The following is a 24,961-nucleotide window of genomic DNA, read 5'->3' on the forward strand; positions in this document are numbered from 1 at the left end:
AAAAAAAAGAGAACTGGAAGCAACAAGACTGGTGTCAGGGCACCAATGGAAGGAGAAGGGCTCTAGGAACCAGCATCTCTACCAGATCTTCGGCAGGAAAGGAATGTAAGACCCAGCATCTCTACCAGCACTTCACCTGGGCCTTTATAAGGAAGCCTGACAGTGATTACAGTTGCTGGTTGATCTTCGGCTCCTCCAGTGCATTATCTCTGTGATATTCCTGTTCCTGTGTCTCCTGTTACCGGCTTGTCCTTGACCTGTCTTCTGCTTGCTTCTTATGTTCGACCTCGGCTACCCACCTGGCTCCTGACCTCGGCTGATCCACCGGACCACGTCTGCTCTGATACCCACCTGGTTCCTGACCTAGGCTTCCTTCTGACCATGCTCCAGTCTTAGCATTGAGTCCTGCAACACCTCATGGGAGCCACCTGTCTGCTGATTCTACCCCAGCACACCAGCTGTACTCTGGAACCTCCTGCACACAGTCCAGTAGGTGACCCGTGCAATTTTGGGCCTGACCTCTAACATTTTCACCCTCAGGGGGTTCTGGATCTTAGCCGCAAGGGAAGCCTTCTCTCTCCATTGGCCACCAGCACCAGGTACATGATAACTGGATTGTGGAGGAGTGAGAGAGAGGAGGCAACAGATCTGGATAGTAGAAGCCAGTCCTCCCCTGTCTGTCTTTCTGTGTATTCAAGCTACTCCCTAATGATGATAAAGAAATGAGTGAAATCCTATTTTAACTTAAATGGTATAGCTTTTAGGGTGGAATATTATAATAACACAGATATTAAAACAAAAGAAAACTATGAATGAGTTTTTTGTCCATTGTTCCCACAACGCTCTATTCTGCATATGTTTATTCCTACTCTGTCTGCACCAGCAGGCTTATTTAATGAGGGTGTTAAAAAGTAACATTATTGCATTAACCTACAGAATCTAATAGAATCCAGGTTTTTGATACTCAAGTTGTTGAAGTGTTGTATCTTTTTTATTTTACTGCTTTTTTTGGAGCATCATTGTCTACTTAAAGTACAACCCTTTAGCTGCCAGACTCTGAAAAGTCTCTGAATCCAAATAGAAATGTGCTATTTTGTTGTGTTTGTAGCAATTTTAAATGATGAGGAAGTTTATGTGATGTCAAGGCAATTTACAGAAATTCTGGCAAAGCTCTCTGTAGAATGACGATACAGAAATGCATGGTACGGAAATTTCAAAAGTGAGATCAAGAATGACTAGGCTTAGATTTTAAAGTGATTATATCAACAGCAGTTTTGACATCCTGGTACAGTAAGGTTTTTATCAATTCCCTAAAATGCCAAAAAGGCATTACCTACAATATTATTATCATGGAGTCTAGCAACAGTTTTCTGGTACAGCATTTTTCTAGTAATTCTGATTGCTTGGTTATGTGACATCTGTGACATTGATGGCGAATGATAAATACACTTTAGGTTGTTTTTTTTTTTCCCTATTGATTATACATGATTTCCTATTATTATAATACCTGATTTTTTGACTGAGGAAGTACAGTTTTACTTTAATTTATTCTGTAATATATACAATATTACATTTTTCAAAAATATTCCAAACAGCAGAAAGAACTAAAAGCTAGATTTCAAAGTATTGTCAAAATTGTTCAGCTCACGCTCTGAAATTTTCATCCTAGTTTTTGTGCATTCAGACAGTCTTTTACGAAAGTTTCCACTAAGAAGTACATACAGAAAAGGATTAATACCACTGCTGGCATAGCTGAGGCAGATAGAGCAGTAATAGCTCACATAAAAAATTAATGTTGGTTTAGAAATCTGAAGGTTTACGATCTGTATGACATGGTAGGGGGCTGCACTGACAATGAATACTCCCACCAACACGAGAACCATCTTGGTCAGTCGTAGCACTCTTTGCCTTGGTAAGCTGTTGTTGTAACTGAAAAAAAAATATATAAGAAACTGATTACTAGGCAAAATTAACTGTCATGTATTTCATAACTCTAGGCAGATATTAACTTTGCAAACTCAAGGTCTAACTTGAGACAAAACATTTGATTTCACTTTGAGTACAATGGGGAATTTTAAGGACCCCGATAAGGGTTTTACCTAACACCATGAAGTTTATGCACCACAGCTACTCTCATTGCAAATGACTGATTCCCAGAGCTCCTACAATGTAAACAACTGGGATTCTGAATGATGTCCGAATACCTGCCACTGAAATAAATTTTATTATAAGACCCTCTTCCAGGCATGCAACCTGGTTGGTCGGGAAAGGAGGAGAGACTGCAATCTTGCAGCTATGATAGGAAAACAGCAATGATATGTATAATGTAGGGTGCAATTTATGCAATATATGATGTTCAATAAAAGTGGGATTAGGGTATGGATGTAAGATATCAGCTAACTTGGGTTAGAATGCTGGTATTAGTTGGTTCAAAAATTGGTTGTAGGTATAGGTCAAGTTTGAGTGTACAGTCAGTATAATCTTACAAAGAAAGCTCCAATGCAAAAAGCTTGGGCAATCCTCTCCTATAATTTGCATTGTCTGGCTGCATATGACTATGATAGTTGTCGGCTAATTTGGTTTTATATTTTAAAAATGTATACCCTTTTAAACAGATATTTATGTCTGTTTTTTACTATTTCAAGAACACATTTCTTATAAAGCTACATATTTGATACAGGGTTTGTCTGTGGCATAGGATTTACAGAACATGATAGGATTTCTAGAGCATCTCTATACCTGAAAAGTCATAGTTCACTGATTACATTTGGTTGTAAAGGGGAGGGGGAAGAGATAAGTCTATTCTGACTTATTCATCTGTGTGTGTATATTGGAGCTTGAGCTATTGAGCTATGGTAATAATTGAATTTGTTTCAGTAAAGAAAACAAGGTGGTACGTCTGTGAAAAGTAGTCTAAAGCTCTATCTGTTGGAGGCTGGAAATTATATAAAACCAATATACATTCCATTTAAGTACAAAACTAGACTACATATATGGTTTAGTTTCTTTAAGCCATAGCATAATAGTATAATGTACACACTCTATCCCAAACTGTTCAACACTCTATATCAAGAAAATTATTTTGTTTCTTAAGTTTTCTAAGCACTTTTATCAGAATTTAATTGTCTCTATGTCCCTATTGGGGACCCTTTTCCCTCAGGAGGTGATGGGAAATTCCTTCAATGGGGTCACAGACAAAAACACATTTTTAGTAGAGTGAGGAATTGTTAGAAATTCTGACAGTGTTTTAATACTATCTGTGTTTTCCTGTCCCAGTGATTCCTGCAACCACTCATTTCTTTTATAGCAAGCAGGGACAGAAAGTGAGAGAAAACTTCCCAATGGGGTCACAAACAGAAATAAGAACCAAAAAGAACACTGAATAATTACCCACGCTATCCAAAACTAAAGAGGAAAATGGGGGTGGAGTTAGACTTTAAATCTCATCTTTGGAAGTTTCCCCTCCCATGCAAATGTCCAACCCTACATGTTCCAACTACATGTTCCAACTATCTTTAGAATAATGCATTTATTGCCATAGAAATTACACATTAATGCATGTGAAGGTGGATTAGTATTATTCACTTTGGCAGTGCAAGCTGAGGTGACAATGGGTATGCTGTGCAGCTAAAAGCTTAATCTTATCTTCGCTAAGATCAAAATTCCTACAGAAGTTTTTTTTTTTTTTTGTTCTAGATTGCTAGTTCTGCATATGATGGTGCACACATTGCACTCATTGCTGATCTTTGTACTACCTAGGTAAAGTGGTTATATGAGTCCACTACACCCAAGTCTAAGTGTAGTGCAAAAGGCAGTACATGTGCAAAATCGCATGCCAACTTGTACCTGGAGTGGTGGGAGCATCAGATATTGCCATTTTGTTTTAATAGAGACAGTTCTCTCTCTCTTTTTTTTTGTGGGGGGGGGGGGGGGGGAGAGGCGTTGTGAGTGCTCTAGTCAGTCTGTTCCTGTGTTTCAGTCAATAATCTTTGGAACCAAATATTATCAATTCTAAATCAGTTTGCTGTGAAAATAATAAAGCTGAGGTTTAGCTGAAAGTGTCTTAATCAATGCGTAAATTATAATATGTACGTAAATAACAATTGCTTTCCCATCCACCAGTATTAGTTTCTTCTGTTTTCATCTTTTTACTATTTTACTATATCTCCATATCCCATTTTTAGGTTCATACTGTATATATCACCATTAGGGTTGAGCGAACACCTAGATGTCCGTGTTCGACGGGTTCGGCCGAACTTTAAAAAAAAGTCCGGGTCCGTGTCCCGGACTTTTACCGAACTTTTCCCGGACACCGAACCCCATTGAAGTCAATGGGGACCCGAACTTTAAGGCACTAAAATGGCTCTAAAACACCAAAGGAAAGGGCTAGAGTGCTGCAAATGGCAGCAAAACGTAATTAAGAGCATGGCAAGTGCTCTGCAAACAAATGTGGATAGGGAAATAACTTAAAACAACAAAAAAAAAACAGAAAAATAAAACAATGTTCTTCTTCATCTCTGAAGGACGAGGCCCATATGGAGTAGGAGGGAGGTTGAGGTGGTGGTGGATGTGGCGGTGACATAGGCGTGCGCACAGGGTGTGCTGGGTGTGCCTGGGCACACCCTAATCACCTAGGGCACATAGCATTGCCAGTGAGGAGATGGGAAAGATCTCCCTGGGACCTGCTCTGCTCTATTTCTCCTTGCCTACAGGTACATGGCCCCGATACATTACTCTCCCTGCTGGCAAACACATGCATGTGTATTTCAACTTTGGGGTGCACACCTTAATGCAATAGGCTGCGCACACCTATGGGCGGTGTAGGTGGAAGCGGCGGTGGAGGAGGACCAGGGCCGGATTAACAGCATCATGGGCTTGGTGCTGAGGATTTTGAAGGGCCTTAAGGGCCGTGCCTTGCCATGCACCCAGAGGAGGAAGGGTGCAGCCATGCATGCCTAATTCAACATGGGATGCTGTCTCTGAAGCCCATAAACACATCCATGCATCGCCAACTGTCCCTCCTTGTCCGGCCTTCACGCTGTGTGGGGAGGTTCTGAGGGTGCTGCCTGGGGAAGCGAGCATAGAAGCCAGACTTCTGTGTTTACAAGTGACAGAAGAGCGGTAACAGTGAATATGGCCAACCCGGGGCCTATATAAAAGGTAGGGGCCTGGAGCTGCAGCTCCAATAGCCCCTACATTAATCTGGCCCTGAGGAGGAGGACGAGGTAGCCAACACTGCTTCTTTTCAAAAATTTTAAATGAGGGTACACCCCAAAAGAGTGAGAAAGAGCAAAAATGGAACAATGGGTGGGTAAGGTCGGTATCCATTGCTATTCTGCATAAGGTACGGAAAAGTCCCGTGGGATCCATGCCTGGTTCATTTTAATGAACGTGAGCTTGTCCACATTGTCTCTGGACAGGCGGCTGCGCTTGTCTGTTATAACGCCCCCAGCCGTGCTAAATACCCGTTCAGATAATACACTGGCTGCAGGGCACGCCAGCACCTCCAAGGCGTAAAGGGCAAGCTCAGGCCATGTGCCCAATTTGGAGACCCAGAAGTTGAAGGGGGCAGACCCGTCATTCACTACATGTAGGCGTGTGCACACATACTGCTCCACCATGTTGGTAAAATGCTGCCTCCTGCTAAGACGTTCCATCTGAGCTGCTGGTGCTGCTGTTTGTTGTGGCGTGCTGACAAAGCTTTTCCACATTTCGGCCATGCTAACCCTGCCTTCTGAGGTGCTGGCGGTGCCCTGGTTGCGTTGGCGACCTCCTCCTCCTCCTCCTCTGCCTTGTGCTTCCACTGTGGCCCCGCTGTCAGATGGGAATGCCAGCAGCATGGCGTCTACCAGCGTGCGCTTGTACTCGCGCATCTTGCGATCGCGCTCCAGTGAGTGAATTAAGGACGGTACGTTGTCCTTGTAACGGGGATCCAGCAGCGTGGCCACCCAGTAATCAGCACAAGTTAGAATGTGGGCAACTCGGCGGTCGTTGTGGAGACACTGCAGCATGTAATCGCTCATGTGTGCCAGGCTGCCCAGAGGCGACGAAAGGCTGTCCTCTGTGGGAGGTGTATCGTCCGTGTCCTCTGTATCCCCCCAGCCACGCACCAGTGATGGCCATGAGCTGGCCTGGGTGCCACCCTGCTGTGAACATGGTTCCATCTCCTCCTCCAGCTCCTCCTCCTCCTCATCCTCCTCATCCTCCAGAACTGTGCCCCTGCTGGACAATTGCGTCCCTGGCGTTTGCGTGTGCAGGAACCCACCCTCGGAGCCCCTTGCGAATGACTGCCCTGAAAGCCTTGGAAATGTTACCTCTTCATCCTCCTCCTCCTCCTCATCCTGTGCCACATCCTCTTCCATCATCGCCCGAATTGTTTTTTCAAGGAGGCATAGAAGTGGGATAGTTAAGCTGAGAACGGCGTCATTGCCACTGGCCATGTTGGTGGAGTACTCAAAACAGCGCAACAAGGCACACAGGTCTCGCATGGAGGCCCAGTTATTGGTGGTGAAGTGGTGCTGTTCCGCAGAGCGACTCACGCGTGCGTGCTGCAGCTGAAACTCCACTATGGCCTGCTGCTGCTCGCACAGTCTTTCCAGCATGTGCAAGGTGGAGTTCCACCTTGTGGGCACGTCACATATGAGGCGGTGAGCGGGAAGGCCGAAGTTACGCTGCAGCGCTGCCAGGCGAGCAGCAGCAGGGTGAGAACGCCGAAAGTGCGCACAAACGGCCCGCACTTTCTGCAGCAGCTCTGACATATCGGGGTAGTTTTTAAGGAACCTCTGCACCACCAAATTCAGCACATGCGCCAGGCAAGGGATGTGCGTCAAACCGGCTAGGCCCAGAGCTGCTATGAGATTTCGCCCGTTATCACACACCACCAGGCCGGGCTTGAGGCTCGCTGGCAGCAACCACTCATTTGTCTGCTGTTCCATGCTCCTCCACAACTCCTGCGCGGTGTGTGGTTTGTCCCCCAAACAGGCAAGTTGTAAAACTGCCTGCTGTCGTTTACCCCTGGCCGTGCTGAAGTTGGTGGTGAAGGTGTTACGCTGTCCGGATGAGGAGGCGGTAGAGGATGAGGAAGCGGAGTAGGAGGAGTTACGAACAGGAGGCAAACTGAAGCGCCCTGCAATCCTCGGTGGTGGAAGGACATGCGCCAAATTGCTATCCGCCTCAGGCCCATCCGCCACTGCATTTACCCAGTGTGCCGTTAGGGAGATATAACGCCCCTGACCGTGCTTACTGGTCCACGTATCCGTAGTTAGGTGGACCTTGGCACAGATGGCGTTGCGCAGTGCACACCTGATATTTTCCCCCACTTGGTTGTGCAGGGAAGGGATGGCTTGCCTGGAAAAGTAGTGGCGGCTGGGCACGACGTACTGTGGGACAGCCACCGACATAAGGTTTTTAAAACTGTGCGTCTCCACCAGACGGAATGACAGCATTTCAAAGGCCAATAATTTTGAAATGCTGGCATTCAGGGCCAGGGATCGCGGGTGGGTAGGGGGGTACTTCCTCTTCCTCTCAAGTGTTTGGGAGATGGAAAGCTGAACGCTTCCACGGGACATTGTGGAGATGGTTGTTGGTGACCCAGGTGGTGGTGTTGCTGACAGATCGTCTGTTTGCGGGGTGGCAGGTGCCGGTATCACTACAGATGTGGCTGGAGCGGCCGAGACTGCAGCAGAAGAGGAAGCAGGATGAGCCAGAGACGTTTCTTGGTTTTGAAGGTGTGTACTCCACTGCAGCTCGTGCTTTGCACTTAGATGCCTGATCATGCAGGTTGTGCTCAGGTTGAGAAGGTTCATGCCTCGCTTCAAGCTCTGATTGCACAGGGTGCAAACCACTCGTGTCCTGTCATCAGCACATTTTCTAAAGAACTTCCACGCTAGAGAACTCCTTTGAGCTGACTTTGGTGCGCTCGTTCCCTTGCTGCGTTGGGCAGTAGCGGGCGTAGTGTCTAGGGCACGGCCGCTCCGCTTCTGCACCCTGCTCCCTCTTCTGCTGTGCTGGTGGCTCTGTGCGACCACCGCCTCTTCCTCCAAACTACTCAGGTCACCTGCATGACGTTCATTCCATGTGGGGTCGAGGACCTCATCGTCCTCCACATCATCTTCCACCCAGTCTTCACCCCTGCCCTCCTTGTCGGTCTCCACAATGCTGAACGCCGCAGCAGTTGGCACCTGCGTTTCGTCATCATCGGAGACGTGCTGCGATGATCCTTGCATGTACTCATCTTGAGAAATAAGTGGTTGGGCATCGCTGCACTCAATCTCTTCCACTTCTGGGGCAGGGCTAGGTGGATGGCCCTGGGAAACCCTGCTGACAGAGTCCTCAAAAAGAATAAGAGACTGCTGTATGGCTTGGGGCTCAGACTGCTGGCCTGATTTGCAAGGGGGTGAGGTGAAAGACGGTTGGACATTGGCTGCAGGTGCCAACTCTGACCTTTCTGCAGTAGACTGGGTGGGAGACAATGTGAAGGAACTGGAGGCACTGTCAGCAGCAAACCAATCTACTATCACCTCAACTTGTTCTGGCCTCATCACTTCTAGGGGCGTTTGATGCCCTACCAAATACTGATGCAGGTTCTGTCGCCTACTCACACTTGAGGAAGGTGTTTCACTTGTGCGTGTAGCTGGCACAGATCGACCATGTCCTCTCCTTGCAACAGGAGCTCTACCAGCAGCACCACGACCCAGGCCACGGCCCTTATTTGACGGTCTCCTCATATTTCTGTAATTTAAGATCTTGCCCTAGAAAGGTTTTTATTGAATAGCGGAATAGAAAATATGATCCAAAAAAAGTGTATGTATATCACACGTACACAACCACACTAGGCCCCAATTACTATTGTTTGTACCCCTAAAAGGCTAGATGAGGAGTAGGGGGAGTATGGAACAGGCAGCACCCTCAAACCTTCAGAAGTATGAGATGAACCCCAACAACTTGGAAAGGTGGATCTCTCTCACACGTACCGACACAGACTATCCCGCAATTCAATTGATCCTCAAAGGTTTTTATTGAATAGCGGAATAGAAAATATGATCCCAAAAAAGTGTATGTATATCACACGTACACAACCACACTAGGCCCCAATTACTATTGTTTGTACCCCTAAAAGGCTAGGAGTAGGGGGAGTATGGAACAGGCAGCACCCTCAAACCTTCAGAAGTATGAGATGAACCCCAACAACTTGGAAAGGTGGATCTCTCTCACACGTACCAACACAGACTATCCCCCAATTTAACTGATCCCCAAAGGTTTTTGATTAAATAGCGGAATAGAAAATATGATCCCAAAAAAGTGTATGTATATCACACGTACACAACCACACTAGGCCCCAATTACTATTGTTTGTACCCCTAAAAGGCTAGGAGTAGGGGGAGTATGGAACAGGCAGCACCCTCAAACCTTCAGAAGTATGAGATGAACCCCAACAACTTGGAAAGGTGGATCTCTCTCACACGTACCAACACAGACTATCCCCCAATTTAACTGATCCCCAAAGGTTTTTGATTAAATAGCGGAATAGAAAATATGATCCCAAAAAAGTGTATGTATATCACACGTACACAACCACACTAGGCCCCAATTACTATTGTTTGTACCCCTAAAAGGCTAGGAGTAGGGGGAGTATGGAACAGGCAGCACCCTCAAACCTTCAGAAGTATGAGATGAACCCCAACAACTTGGAAAGGTGGATCTCTCTCACACGTACCAACACAGACTATCCCCCAATTTAACTGATCCCCAAAGGTTTTTGATTAAATAGCGGAATAGAAAATATGATCCCAAAAAAGTGTATGTATATCACACGTACACAACCACACTAGGCCCCAATTACTATTGTTTGTACCCCTAAAAGGCTAGGAGTAGGGGGAGTATGGAACAGGCAGCACCCTCAAACCTTCAGAAGTATGAGATGAACCCCAACAACTTGGAAAGGTGGATCTCTCTCACACGTACCAACACAGACTATCCCCCAATTTAACTGATCCCCAAAGGTTTTTGATTAAATAGCGGAATAGAAAATATGATCCCAAAAAAATGTATGTATATCACACGTACACAACCACACTAGGCCCCAATTACTATTGTTTGTACCCCTAAAAGGCTAGGAGTAGGGGGAGTATGGAACAGGCAGCACCCTCAAACCTTCAGAAGTATGAGATGAACCCCAACAACTTGGAAAGGTGGATCTCTCTCACACGTACCAACACAGACTATCCCCCAATTTAACTGATCCCCAAAGGTTTTTGATTAAATAGCGGAATAGAAAATATGATCCCAAAAAAGTGTATGTATATCACACGTACACAACCACACTAGGCCCCAATTACTATTGTTTGTACCCCTAAAAGGCTAGGAGTAGGGGGAGTATGGAACAGGCAGCACCCTCAAACCTTCAGAAGTATGAGATGAACCCCAACAACTTGGAAAGGTGGATCTCTCTCACACGTACCAACACAGACTATCCCCCAATTTAACTGATCCCCAAAGGTTTTTGATTAAATAGCGGAATAGAAAATATGATCCCAAAAAAGTGTATGTATATCACACGTACACAACCACACTAGGCCCCAATTACTATTGTTTGTACCCCTAAAAGGCTAGGAGTAGGGGGAGTATGGAACAGGCAGCACCCTCAAACCTTCAGAAGTATGAGATGAACCCCAACAACTTGGAAAGGTGGATCTCTCTCACACGTACCAACACAGACTATCCCCCAATTTAACTGATCCCCAAAGGTTTTTGATTAAATAGCGGAATAGAAAATATGATCCCAAAAAAGTGTATGTATATCACACGTACACAACCACACTAGGCCCCAATTACTATTGTTTGTACCCCTAAAAGGCTAGATGAGGAGTAGGGGGAGTATGGAACAGGCAGCACCCTCAAACCTTCAGAAGTATGAGATTGTGTTCACTGTACCCCACAAAGATTGAGTTCACTGCACCCCACAATGATTGTGTTCACTGCACCCCACAAAGATTGTGTTCACTGCACCTCACAAAGATTGTGTTCACTGTACCCCCCAAAGATTGTGTTCACTGCACCCCACAAAGATTCTGTTCACTGTACCCCACAAAGATTGTGTTCACTGCACCCCAAAAAGATTGTGTTCACTGCACCCCAAAAAGGATGTTGTTCACTGCACCCCAAAAAGGATGTTGTTCACTCCACCCCAAAAAGATTGTGTTCACTGCACCCCACAAAGATTGTGTTCACTGCACCCCAAAAAGATTGTGTTCACTGCACCCCAAAAATGATTTTGTTCACTGCACCCCAAAAAGGATTTTGTTCACTGCACCCCAAAAAGGATGTTGTTCACTCCACCCCAAAAAGATTGTGTTCACTGCACCCCAAAAAGATTGTGTTCACTGCACCCCACAAAGGATTTTGTTCACTGCACCCCAAAAAGATTGTGTTCACTGCACCCCAAAAAGGATGTTGTTCACTGCACCCCAAAAAGGATTTTGTTCACTGCACCCCAAAAAGATTGTGTTCACTGCACCCCACAAAGGATTTTGTTCACTGCACCCCACAAAGATTGTGTTCACTGCACACCAAAAAGGATTGTGTTCACTGCACCCCAAAAAGATTTTGTTCACTGCACCCGAAAAAGATTGTGTTCACTGCAGCCCAAAAAGATTGTGTTCACTGCAGCCCAAAAAGATTGTGTTCACTGCAGCCCAAAAAGATTGTGTTCACTGCAGCCCAAAAAGATTGTGTTCACTGCAGCCCAAAAAGATTGTGTTCACTGCAGCTCACACACAGAAAAATGGATGTGGATCACTGACACCTGCCTATCTCCAATCCCACACCACACAGCAATATCGATTGTAGTTTGTAGAACACAGTTTCCCTAAAATTCAGCAGACTCTGTCCCTAACAGGATTGAGAAGAGATCGTAGATCAGGATTGAGTGCAGATTCACCCCACCCCCCACACAGCAATATCGATTGTAGTTTGTAGAAGACACTGACCCTATAATTCAGCAGACTCTATCCCTAAAATGCCTACAACTCGCCCTGCCTAAACACTCCGACCTGTCCCTCAATTCTATCCGGACACAAATGGTTTTTTCCTGCCTATCTTTCCCTAATCAGCAGCCAGCACGTTGATGTGTGCTCTGTCCCTGAATCTAAGCAGCATAATGACGCCGCTGCGGCTGCCTCGAACTTATAAAGACTTGGTCACATGCTTCAGACGGCCAATCACAGCTACTAAGACATTTGCAGGCATGGCTGGGATGGCTTAAGGCACACCAGTTAAACGATTGTTGATTGGCTGTTGAAAGCCCGCCATGAAAAGAGCGCCAAAGCATGCAAAACCCGGAAATAAAACGACCGAACACGGATTTTTACCCGAACATACAGTAAAGTGTCCGTGTCCGTGTTCGGGTACAAAAAATCCAATTATTCGGTACGAACACGAATAATACAGTCCGTGTTCGCTCAACACTAATCACCATCTAACTTGCAGGTCAGGTTGATACGCAATTATTGGTCTGTAAGGTAAAAACATTACTATTCAACCATGCATGATATCATGTTCATTTTTATTATGTCTTTTTTTTACACTGACAGTTTTCTAATAAATATTTTTCAATAGAACAGATTCAATTATTTAAAGGTCTTTGTGCTCTTCTGTATGTACAGTAGATAGTCATCTGCTTGACATTGGCTTTCCAATGTCATTTTACTTTACTGGGAAAGACAAGGAAATGCTATGTATCATATCCTTCAATGAAATACCTAGAAACTGCAAATGGCAAAGAATGTCACATGCTATAAAAGTCCTCTAAAAAAAAGTGTTCACCACAGTATTAAAGTACGGTTTTCAAGGAAAAAACACCTTCCAAAGTAAAAGATCAAAATAAACAGCACAGAGTTTCAGCTGTATTTGAAAAGCCTAGCAACCCATTGTTTTAAGCTAAACTTCATTCACTGTCCAGTGTGATAAAACCAGAAAGCATTTTATTTAGGATAGCATAAGAATCATGGTGTGAATAGCCATACTTTTGCCTTTTTGCCAATTGCCACAGGCTTTCTTTGAGTTTGGTGCATCTTCGTGTATTTTCATACTGGATGAGCAGCTTATGCTTAAAAAAAGCTCTGCAAGATTTTTGGGAAGTAACCAAAAGAGAAAGAATGTAGCTCCAACATCCAAATAAAAAAATGTCCAAATATTATTATATAATATAATATAGAATTTATTAAAACAATATGATAAATTTGACTTGTGTTACCAGTGTGTTTTTGGGCCAAAACAATGCCATCATCACCAGGGACTGGAATATTGATAAAGATGGACGATGGACTTGGGGGGGGGGGGGGTGGGTAAGAGTAAATCTGGTAACGAAAATTAGAAGCTGGTTTTACCAGTAACCACCATGTTGTAATTTCTCATCAGATTTACTTCTTCTATACTGTCTATTATGTCTCCATAGACTTTGTTCTGGTACTGTTTGGGATACCCACAGGGGGAGAATCTAATTGTAGTGGTCGCATCTGTGCTTGTGGGCATCTTACAGAGTTATGTGGTAGTAGAAGGCCATATGTATGTTTCTTAGTGGAATACAGGGCCTGTTATACAAGTATATCATGTTATCCCATTTCTGCTCTTCATCAGTACGAATCTGGTTTTGATTAGCGCAATTGATGACTTGCGGCATGCATTTCCGGTCCTTTGGGGTTTTTCACCTGTGACCTGGTGGCAGGATCTGCTCTGATCTGGCCCATCTATCTTTATATGCACACCTTCTAACATTTCTGACTGCGTCAGATTGATTAGTACATGCATTTCCTAATATTGCCAACTGTTTTGTTCAACAGTTAACAACTGTAAGTTACTGACCAGTTAACAACTTAATATATAAAAATGTATATCTGTGAGTTGTATATTATGCATATATTTTTCTATTTTTCCAGTTACTCTAAAGCCATATAATTTCCCTGAACCCCTGAAGAAACCAATATAGGCAAAACGCATTGGGCCAGAGACGAGTCATCTTATCCTGCTAACACGTGCACTGTATATGAAGTGTTTGACTATAGCTATATACAATGCTGCTGTTTGTATGATATGTATGCAGGATAGAGATGCTACCTTCAGGGCTGTTTGCTTATAGTTAAAGAAATTTAGGGATGCAGTACTGCCTTTTTTAGCCATACTCATCTGTTGAGTAAGATTTACTCTTCTCCCCACTCCTTGAGTCTATCCTCCATCGTCATCAATATTCTTTTGGCTCCTGAAATGTGTTGGCAATACACTTGGACATAATCAGACTGTTTTCTTTTTTTTAAATGATATTTAGACTAGATTTTTTGTCCTTTAATTTAGGTAGTTAGTCAGGATCAAGTGAGCATTTTTGAGATTTTAAAAGATCTTCTTCCATATACTGTAAGTTCTTAGAAAGAGAATTTGCTTACCCAAAAAATGGAAAAATGCAAGAAAGTGATGTACTTAGTATATTTGACATTCAAGTATGATTATGTGTCAAAATTATTTTCAGTAATAATTATTAAATTATTTAAACATCAGTAATGGGCAGGAAAGATAAGGAAACATATAACATTTTCTTTATCTAAAAGTAGTATGTGTGATTATGCCAGTAGAAAAAAAAAATTCAATCTAAAATTTGGGGGTTTAAGAGTGGTGCAGATAGTGTGTCACAGAAAAACGTTGGGATAAAAGTGGAATGGTTTGAAATGTCCTGCCTGTAGGGGATTTATTTATAGCAATATTTTTCTATATACAGCAGCTATTTGACAATATGTAGGTAAAAAAATGGCAATTCTGACAATACATGGGGAAAAAATAGACATTCATACACAATACATGGACAACAAATAGTCAACTGTTTTAATACATAGACAACAAATTACAATATTAAAATAACAAATAACGTTTAATAATAAATACAGAATACAGTCAAAGCATATGTTTAAAAGCCAGAGAGCCTCTAATAAAAAAAACTTGTAATTAACCAAAAATTAGCATTACAACAGCCATGAATCAAATACAATTAAAAATAACCTCCAAATCAGCAGAAAATAAATAAACATACAAATAATAACAAGCATGATCGAAATTTTGAATCTGCTCTAATGATACAATAATTTCAGTATATCTAAACCTATATACAGTAGTTTGTTACTTGTTACTCATAGCATATACAGTATTTCTCTGTAAAATTAATGATCATAAAATGTAATATAGCATAATTTAACATGACTTGGGTATGATGTTGCTATTTCTGCACTTAATATTTTCTGAAAGATCAAGCTGAACATTTGTTGCAACCCAATATAATATGGTCTTCTAGTATCAAACATTTCAATTTTCTCTGCCTGACCTCTCTCATGAGGAAGGAATGCAAATATAAAGATCACTAAAAATAACAATTTTAGTATTTGTTATATATGAAATTATCCATAGTAAAGATTTAAAGAAGCACAATGATTATTGTTTTTTTAATTTGGTTTGTTCTAGAATCTATAAAAGCTCAATTTCCCTTGTGTTAATTGCACTGTAATGTATATAGTGGGATCAAGACACATATGACACAAATCCAAATATGCAAAACATTTTTTTTTGTTTGTTGTTCCAAAAATTAAACAGAACATTTAAAAGATTCTGATCCTTAGTGAATTTCATGATAATACAATATTCTCATAGCTTTTCTGACAGTCTGCTCTTATTCCTTATCATTTAAACATTTATTCTTTATTGACCTTTTTAAATCAATGAACAGTTAGGCTAGTTTCACACTGCTGCAATTTTGCCCTGCGACATAAAGTCTAGCATCTTTCCATACCTGAGTATTATGGACAAATGATTGCTTCTAATTTGTTTGACTATAGACATCTGTAACTGAGCTATTATATAAGACCTAGTGAGCAAATTATTCAGGGAACAATTCTTTTTCACTTTGTCTGAGTTGGCTGACTCTTTGAAAACATTGCACTCCCACATATATGATATGCTCAACAGCTTTAAAAGGAAACCAAGTTTCTCTTACGTCCTCCGACAGTCGCCGCCTCTTCATATTCGTCACATATGGGGTATTAGACTTTGCTCCGAAGGAGTAGCTAGGCAACAGAATATGTTAACAATAAAGCTTTAACATATCCCACCCTCAAGGGGTGGTCCCCTCAGTCAATACCCTCCTACTTCCTGCAACCATATCTCAGTTTTAATGTCTAGCTTGTCAGGAGTGGCTGGCTCTCTCTGTGCTGGGACTTTTTGTCCCAGACTCTTTCTTCTTTTTAATATTTTATTTGAGTTTTTTCTCTACCTTTACTTAGCTGTTGTTTTTGTCAGCATTAGTTAGTTCTTCGGACGAAGAGGATCATGCGGACTGGGTCTCGGGCTGATCCCCCTGATCGCAGGTCGTGGGTCAGTGGCTTCCCAGTCTGCCATCGAGCGTTCAGCCAGGTAACGCTCCTGGCACGGTGAACGACCCATCCCTGTTCGGTGCAGGGATGTTTGGTGAGGTGGCTACCTCACCGGACGCTGTGCGGTTTCTTAACCGCCATTGTGTGCGTCTTGAATTGCGACTCTCCCTGCCTCATGTGCAGCGGCTTGTTCGCCTGTGCGGGTTCCCCACGCCATGTGAGGTAAGTGTGTCTATGTGGGGACCTGTCTGTCTGGGGGGGGTCTCAGTCTGGGACTGTGTAACCTGCCTTTAAATCACACTGCTTGTCTCCCTATCTCTCGGCTGCATGCTGTGGGCTGCAAGGGGGGGGGGGGGAGCTGTATGACACTGTGTGTGTCAGGCTGGGCAGTGTGGGAAGCTGTGTGCTGTGGGGCATGTTTTTAATGGCATGTTGGGGCATATACAGCGATCGCTGCGGCGATCTAACATGTATCCATATAATGGGATGAAATTGTGTGTGTTTTTATGCACTGTGGAGCGGCCGTTTCGGCGCCAAACGACGCCATTTTACCGGCGCCCACTCCGGCCGCATGGTTTCCATGCACGGCGGCCATTTTCTTGTAGCCTCCATAGGCTTACATAGAGCGCCCTGGCAGCATCACTTCCTTTTTCCTGGAACACCGGTCGAGGCAGCAGCAGCAGCGGGGTCTCCTCAGGTTTTATCCTTCTATTCCTGTTGTCCATTGCCTGTATTCAGTCTGTATATTCCCTGTGGGGGTCTCATTGTGCCTGAGTGTGTGCGGTGGGCTGCGCTTACCGCGCTTGCTGAAAGGGGGCAGTTAACCCTTGGTTGTCTGGCGTACAGGGGCAATGGATTCTCAGGAGGGCAAGTTTCCCACAGTATTGGTGGAAAGCCAGGGGACCGCTGTTTCCCCCCCAGGGGGGGATTTAGCCACTATTGTGGCTGGCCTTGCTGCCCAGGTGCAAATGCTGGTGGCTGCTCAATCTACTAAACGGCCCAGAGTTACTCTGTCCTCCGATTCTGAGGGTGAAGGTGATGGGGCTGTTCTGGCAGGGACCCCCCTATCGGGGTCCCGCTCCTCTCTTGATCTAGTGGGGTCTGAGGTAGAGGCTGAGGTTGAGGGGGTTGATAATTCTCCCCCTGGCTCGCCTGAAGAGCTTGCAATCATGGATGAGTTGATTGCTTCCATTAAGCAGACGCTACGTTTGCAGGACGAAGTGTGTCCCCCCGCTGCCTTGGCGGCTTATGGGACGCAGAGAAAACGCAGGACGCCGCAGGTTTTTCCCTGCAATGCTGATTTTCAGCGCGCTGTAAAGGATCAATGGCGCGATCTGCGCAAACCTTTTGCGGTACCAAGTAAATTCAAGCTGCGTTATCCTTTCTCCCCTGCCACTGATGAACGGTGGTGTGTGCCTCCACCAGTGGATCATGCAATTGCGGTTTTGAACAAAGCCACTGCGATTCCTGCAGAGGGATCCCCTGTTTTCTGTGATGCCACGGATAGGAGACTGGAGTCTCTTGCCCGCCATACTTATTCTGTTACGGGTTCTATGCTTAAGGCTCTATTTGCTTCTCTCATGGCGGCCCAGGCGATCGCAAGTTGGACGCAGATGCTTAGGCGCGTCCTAGTGGCCGATTCGGCCTCGGCGGCGACCCTGGACATGGTGGATCAGATCCACCAGGGTGTCATGTATCTGTGTGATGCGGACCTGGACCTGATTCCGTTGGCTGCACGTGTGCACAGCGTGGCGGTGTTATCTCGCCGCCTGGTTTGGTTAAAATGTTGGTCGGTGGACCAATCTTCACGTAAAACCTTAGCCAATCTGCCTTATGATGGGTCTCGCCTTTTTGGGGAGTCCCTGGATGTGTTGATTAAGGGGATCACCGGGGGTAAGAGCACTCTCTTGCCCCATTTCCCCAAGGCTAAGGGGGCTTCTGGGAAGAAGCATGCGAATTTTCGGCCCCCTCAGGGGTCCTTTCGTGCCTTTCGGCCGCACTACAAGGGCAAACCGTTCAAAGGCCAGGGCTCTCAGAAGAAGCCCTGGTCTGGGAAACAGAAGTCCGGCCAATCCGGACCTGCGGCCCATAACAGTTCGGCCTGAAGGGGCGCCCTCACCCAGTTTTGGGGTGGGGGGACGCTTGCTCGGTTTTCTTCAGCCCTGGTTGGCCCGTGTGCGGGACAGATGGGTTCTGGAAATCGTTCGATCTGGTTACAAGATCGAGTTTCTCTCTCGGCCAGAGAGCAGATTTTTTCCCTCAAATCTACAACTGTCTCCAGAGCGCCTGCGGGATCTGCACCTGGCGGTGCGGGACCTGAGGGCTCAGGGAGTGGTGGTTCCGGTGCCTCATCGGGACAGATTTCGGGGGTTTTATTCCAATCTGTTCACCGTGCCCAGAAAGGAGGGCAAGGTTCGTCCAATTCTGGACTTGAAAGCTCTGAACCGCTCTGTGCGGGTTCGCAAGTTCCGCATGGAATCCCTGCGCTCGGTGGTGGCTGCCCTGGTTCCGGGGGAATTCATGGCCTCCATCGATTTGAAGGATGCGTATCTTCACATCCCCATATTCGAGGGTCATCAGAGATACCTTCGATTTGCCATTGCGGAGGATCACTACCAGTTCGTGGCGTTGCCCTTTGGGCTCGCCTCGGCTCCGCGGGTCTTCACCAAGGTGCTTGCACCGGTTCTGGCATTATTGAGGGCCCAGGGCATTTCTGTCCTGGGGTATCTGGACGACATTCTGATTCGGTCTGCGACCAGTCAGGGTCTGGAGAAGGACCTGTCTGTCACGATGCAAACTCTGCAGGAGTTCGGTTGGACAATAAATGTTCCAAAGTCGACACTGAGTCCGTCGGTTCGTCTTCCCTATCTGGGAATGATACTGGACTCGGTGCAGGCGAAGGTCTTCCTGCCGGAAGACAAACTCAGGACTCTTCAGGAGGAAGTCAGGTCCCTCAGGGACGTTCCGAACTCGTCTCTGCGGACGTGTATGAGATGTCTGGGATTGATGGTCTCGGCTTTCGAGGCGATTCCTTTTGCGCAGTTTCACACGCGGGGTCTCCAGGCGGAGATCTTGTCCAAGTGGGACGGGCGACCTCAATCTCTGGATCTTCAGATCTCGTTGAGTCATCGCACCAGGGAAAACCTTCTGTGGTGGCTCCAGTCCCCGTTGGTGTCCGGGGGCAAGTCGTTTCGTCCGATCTCGTGGACGATAATCACCACGGATGCCAGCCTGTCGGGCTGGGGTGGTGTTCTGGGCGTTCTGTCCGCCCAGGGGACCTGGTCGGAGGGGGAGTCTTCCCTCCCGATCAACATTCTGGAATTGCGTGCGATAAGGCTCTGTCTTCATCGCTGGACGGACCGGCTGCAGGGCTGCCCGGTTCGGGTGCAGACGGACAATGCCACGGCGGTGGCCTACATCAACCACCAAGGGGGCACCAGGAGTGCCCGAGCGGCTCGAGAAGTGGCCGACATTCTGTCTTGGGCCGAGACTCATGTCCCGGCGATAACGGCGGTTCACATTCCGGGAGTGGAGAACTGGCAGGCGGACTATCTGAGTCGCCAGACCCTGGATCAGGGGGAATGGTCTCTCCATCCGGCTGTCTTCCAGATGTTGTGCGCGAAGTGGGGTCTTCCAGATGTGGACCTGTTCGCGTCTCGCCTCAACTACAAGGTGAAGAGGTTCGTGGCAAGGACGCGCGACCCTCGGGCAGACGCGTCGGACGCGTTAGTGGCCCCGTGGCATCAGTACAGGCTGATGTACGCGTTTCCACCGATTCAGTTGCTGTCCCGGTTCCTTCGCAGGTTACACTCGGAACGCAGCACGGTGATTCTTGTGGCACCGGACTGGCCTCGCCGGTCCTGGTACGCAGACCTCGTGAATCTGGCGGTCGACGCCCCCTGGCGTCTGCCTCTTCGGGACGATCTACTGTCTCAAGGACCGATTTACCATCCTGCTTTACAGTCGCTGGCTTTGACGGCCTGGCTGTTGAGACCGAGGTCCTGAAGGAGAAGGGTCTCTCTCCAGAGGTTGTTCATACCTTGATCAACGCGAGGAAGTCTTCCTCGGGAAAGGTTTATTACCGTACTTGGAAGGCCTATTTTGCCTGGTGTGAGTCCAGGGGGTTTTCACCCCGCACGTACTCGGTTTCCCGTGTGCTGTCTTTCCTTCAGACGGGTGTCGATCAGCGTTTGGCGCTGGCTACGATAAAGGGTCAGGTGTCTGCGCTGGCCGTTCTGTTTCAACGTCCCGTGGCTTCCAACTCCTTGGTTGGCACTTTTATTCAGGGTGTGCGGCATTTGGTTCCTCCTAGGAGGGATCCTTTGCCCCCTTGGGACTTGAATCTAGTCCTGTCTGTGTTACAACGTGCTCCTTTTGAACAGATCAGGGAGATCTCGTTGTCTATGTTGTCCAAAAAGGTCGCCTTTTTGGTGGCGATCACTTCGGCTCGCAGAGTGTCGGAACTGGCGGCTTTGTCCTGCAAGTCTCCGTACCTGGTTGTTCATTTGGATAAGGTGGTCTTGCGACCTAATCCTTCTTTTCTGCCGAAACGAGTTTCGGAATTCCATCTTAACGTGGATATTGTTTTGCCTTCGTTGTGCACGAAGCCTAAACATCCAAAGGAGGTGAGATTGCATTCTCTGGATGTTGTTCGGGCGATTAGGGTTTACCTTAAATCGACTGAGTCTTTTCGAAAGACGGACTCCTTGTTTGTTCTTCCAGAGGGTCCTCGGAAGGGCATGGCGGCTTCCGCCTCTACCATTGCCAAATGGATCAGGCAGACCATTGAACAGGCCTATGCCTTGCAGGGGAAGGTTCCCCCTGTGCCTGTGAAGGCGCACTCTACTAGATCTCTGAGTACGTCTTGGGCCTGTCGTCATGGGGCTTCTGTAGCCCAGGTGTGTAAGGCGGCGACTTGGTCGACCGTACACACTTTCACAAAATTCTACAAAGTAGATGTTCAGGCATCGGCGGATGCTTCCTTTGGCCGCAAGGTTCTTAGTGCGGCTGTTCCCTAGGGTCCCTTGTTGGGGACTCCTGGCTGTTGGGATATGTTTTGTATCCCCTGGTTTTTTGTCTTTTCCTGGGTTGTTGCTCCTGTTGAGCACTTATTTTTGCTGTTGCCCAGCTGGTTTCCTTCCTTTGGTAAGGTTCCTTTCTTTGATGTGGAGACTGCGTTGCCTTTCGGCGCGGATGCGTTTCCCACCCCTCATGTTTGCACTGCTTTGGGACGTCCCCATATGTGACGAATATGAAGAGGCGGCGACTGTCGGAGGACGTAAGAGAAAACGGAATTTTTGTAAAATCTTACCTGTAAAATTCCTTTCTCTGAGTCCTCCGACAGTCGCCGCCCCCGCCCTCTTTTGGGGTTTGAATGTATACTCTACTGCTATTCCACTAAAACTGAGATATGGTTGCAGGAAGTAGGAGGGTATTGACTGAGGGGACCACCCCTTGAGGGTGGGATATGTTAAAGCTTTATTGTTAACATATTCTGTTGCCTAGCTACTCCTTCGGAGCAAAGTCTAATACCCCATATGTGACGAATATGAAGAGGCGGCGACTGTCGGAGGACTCAGAGAAAGGAATTTTACAGGTAAGATTTTACAAAAATTCCGTTATTTGCTCACTTTGGCGGCTTATCTATGAATTGCTTATTTTATCACAATGACAAAGTTATTAAAGGTAAAGTAAAGTAGAAAAGTGAATATGTAAAAAATCTGAAGGCCATGCATACAATCATTATGTGGCAAATTAAGATGTAAGAACTGTTCACTAAATTTTTGAGAATTCGCCCACAAAAGTGGCCAATAGGTCCTGTTAACAATAATGGGCAGTCAACAAAGTAAAAAAAGCAACTCAAACTTATCCTCGATCTTCTGGACTAAATGATGCCAAAGGAATGAAACGTGTTAGGGCCACACCCCCGAGGGGACATAACCACTCTATTTTTCATTTATAGTGCATTCATGCAGACAGCGCACCAGTATCATCACATTGTCATCAGCATTGCTCTCTGCTTCTCTGAGGGCTATTTACTACTGAAGATGACTGGGAGAAGAAGAGCATGCATGTCATGTAACTGACCTAGAAGACTTTGGAAAAAAATAAGTATAAAAAAAATAACGTACAATGCTGTGTAGCCTTCAGGAGTGTATGTGTCCCAAAGCCTGAAGTTGACCTTTAAAGGATAAATAAACTCCAGAACAAAAATGCTAAATGTTGCAGCACACGTTGTAAAGCACATGCAGTCTTTACATACGGTTGCTGTATTTGTTTTTTTTTTTTTTTTCAAGCTCAGAACAAATTTAAAAATACATATTGATCCTGCCAGAAATGCAGTATTCTTTTCACTTCCTGTGAGCTGTACTAAAGAATATCTTCCTTCCTATCAATTGCCCGCCCCCCCCCCCCCCCATGTAATGAAGATAAAGAGCTATGGACATGTTTGTAGTCCATATCAGAAGAGCAGTCTAGGGTGAAATCCATGGCTTCCCCCCACAGATACCACGGAGTAGTATCTTAGCCACCCAAGGATTGAAAGTGTGGTGTTTTACATGCTGGATTACCAGGTAAAAATAAAACAGATGCTTATAAATAATACTTGAAAAGAGAAAATAAATCCAGCAACCACACCAAAGACCAGTAAGCTGCATTACCATGTATTACCTTTTTGCTTTAAATACACTTTAATATTATATGCCTTTACAATAGGACTCTGATCCTGACTCTATTGAATTGCACATAAAATACGTGTTCACTGGAGGCACAGTCAATCTAACATTGGAAACATGTTGACAGGAGTAAACAGAGTCTTGATCACTTCCCTGTTGAGTTTTAAAATTAAAAAAAAAAAAAAAAAAAGTTATAATAACTTTTTTTAAAACTGAAAATATCCAGGCTCACAAAAATAAAGTTTGAAGCTGGAAAGTATAAGAGTGCTCTAAACTAAATAAAAATCTTAGCATGGATTCATTGATACTGTGTGTTGTTTATATTCATCTCTGTAAAATTATTATTAGACAAATGTTTTTCATACATCAATTACTGGATAATAATAATAGGTATATGCATGTAGAAAAGAGCAGAAAAGCTGTCATGATGAACACAGATGTCCTTAGTCACACAAATTAGAAGCAATCATTTGTCCATAATGCTTAAGTGTGGAAGGATGCTAGACTTTATGTGAAACATCTGATAGAATGGGAAATCAAGAACAATTTGTCTAATTTGCATTTGGTCAAGATGTGAGATTGTAATGCTTCAAGTAAAACTTTTCTATGTCTTCTCTATAAATGCATACATTTCATTTTTATGGAGAGTATTAGCTATTATTTCTTTATGTAAAACTATGCTGTGTTATTAATAAGTTTAGATGCAGGTTTAGAGTAATATAGTAACTAGACATGCCCTTTTTTGTTTTTACCCTGGCTATGTAATTATGAATTGTGATTTTACCATTTTTACAAACATAATGCCCCCTCAATAAAAATTAGATTCACTTAATTAAGTTTATATTTAATAAGAATAGAACACTGTGAAGGTCTTTCTGGTTTGCAGTTTGTAAGTAATAGAAACAGGACAAAATGTTTCCTAGCATGTTCCCTCTACAACTTATTATAACTGACTTTCATGTAAAAGATTTACCATTATACACGTTGTAATATGAAAAGACATTGGCATAATATTCAGTTAATGACAGCTCATTAAATGCGAATAGCATGGCAAAATAACTTGTATCCTGGTTATAGCGCTTCTGTTAAGGCATGTTGTTTTTTTTTTTTTTTTTCAGAAAACTTGTTTTGATAAATTAATGAGAGAAATAACATAATAAACTATATAGTTAGTTGTTCTGATACCAGAAAATTAATGTAGACAGACAATAAAGACAATAAAGCCTACATTGTAGAACAAATAAAGCGTTGGTTTACAATATGTTATATGTTTGGACATTGAATTTTCAATGTCAGATGTATTTGCTTATTAGTAGAAACCTCTGCCTCTAATAATATCAGAGGCAATTGAAAATACTTTACATAAATAGGTCCACCATGTTGAAGATATGTACCAGTAATTAACATTCTTATTATTGATCGTCTGGATAATAATTGGTGCATGAAAAAAAAAAAACATTGTTTAATTATATTCTGTGATATAGGGTGATTAAGCTCTTGGGCTAGATGTGTTTTTAGTGAGTCATATCAGCCCTAACTGCAATTTAAGGGCATGGCAGCTCACTTTTATTTAAAGGAAAAGCAAATTACCTTACATGAGGTTTTACCATGTAGGCGTTTCAGTTTCAAAGAGCAAAAGAGAAAATGCCAGTCACCTGGTTCCCTCTTCAGCAGCAACACTGCTCTTGCACTGATCTCTCAGACCGTCTCAGCAGCTCTCCTAGCCTTCTAAACTCTTTCTTAATCCACTCAGCCTTTACTCACAGCTCCCTGCTTACTGCTTTTCACTTCTGGTCTCTCAGTAGGGGTTTTCCTGACACCCCAGGCTTTCCCACACCTTTTAAAACTTCCAGATTCCTTCTTAATTTCTTAATTGTCCCAGTC

At 44.6% G+C, this 24,961-nt stretch overlaps 1 protein-coding gene across 1 annotated transcript in view; it reads right to left on the reverse strand.

Moving 5' to 3' along the window:
* Nucleotides 1-1,547: 1,547 nt before the first annotated feature.
* MCHR2 (melanin concentrating hormone receptor 2) overlaps nt 1,548-24,961 on the reverse strand; it is a 324,899-nt gene continuing 301,485 nt past the window's right edge. Inside the window, exon 6 of the mRNA XM_082248916.1 lies at nt 1,548-1,929. Coding sequence (XP_082105042.1) covers nt 1,605-1,929 — 325 coding nt within the window. The 3' untranslated portion in view covers nt 1,548-1,604. The remainder of the gene's footprint in view (nt 1,930-24,961) is intronic.

Source organism: Pelophylax lessonae (genome assembly GCF_965119305.1).
Source record: "Pelophylax lessonae genome assembly, chromosome: 3".
Classification (NCBI taxonomy): domain Eukaryota; kingdom Metazoa; phylum Chordata; class Amphibia; order Anura; family Ranidae; genus Pelophylax; species Pelophylax lessonae.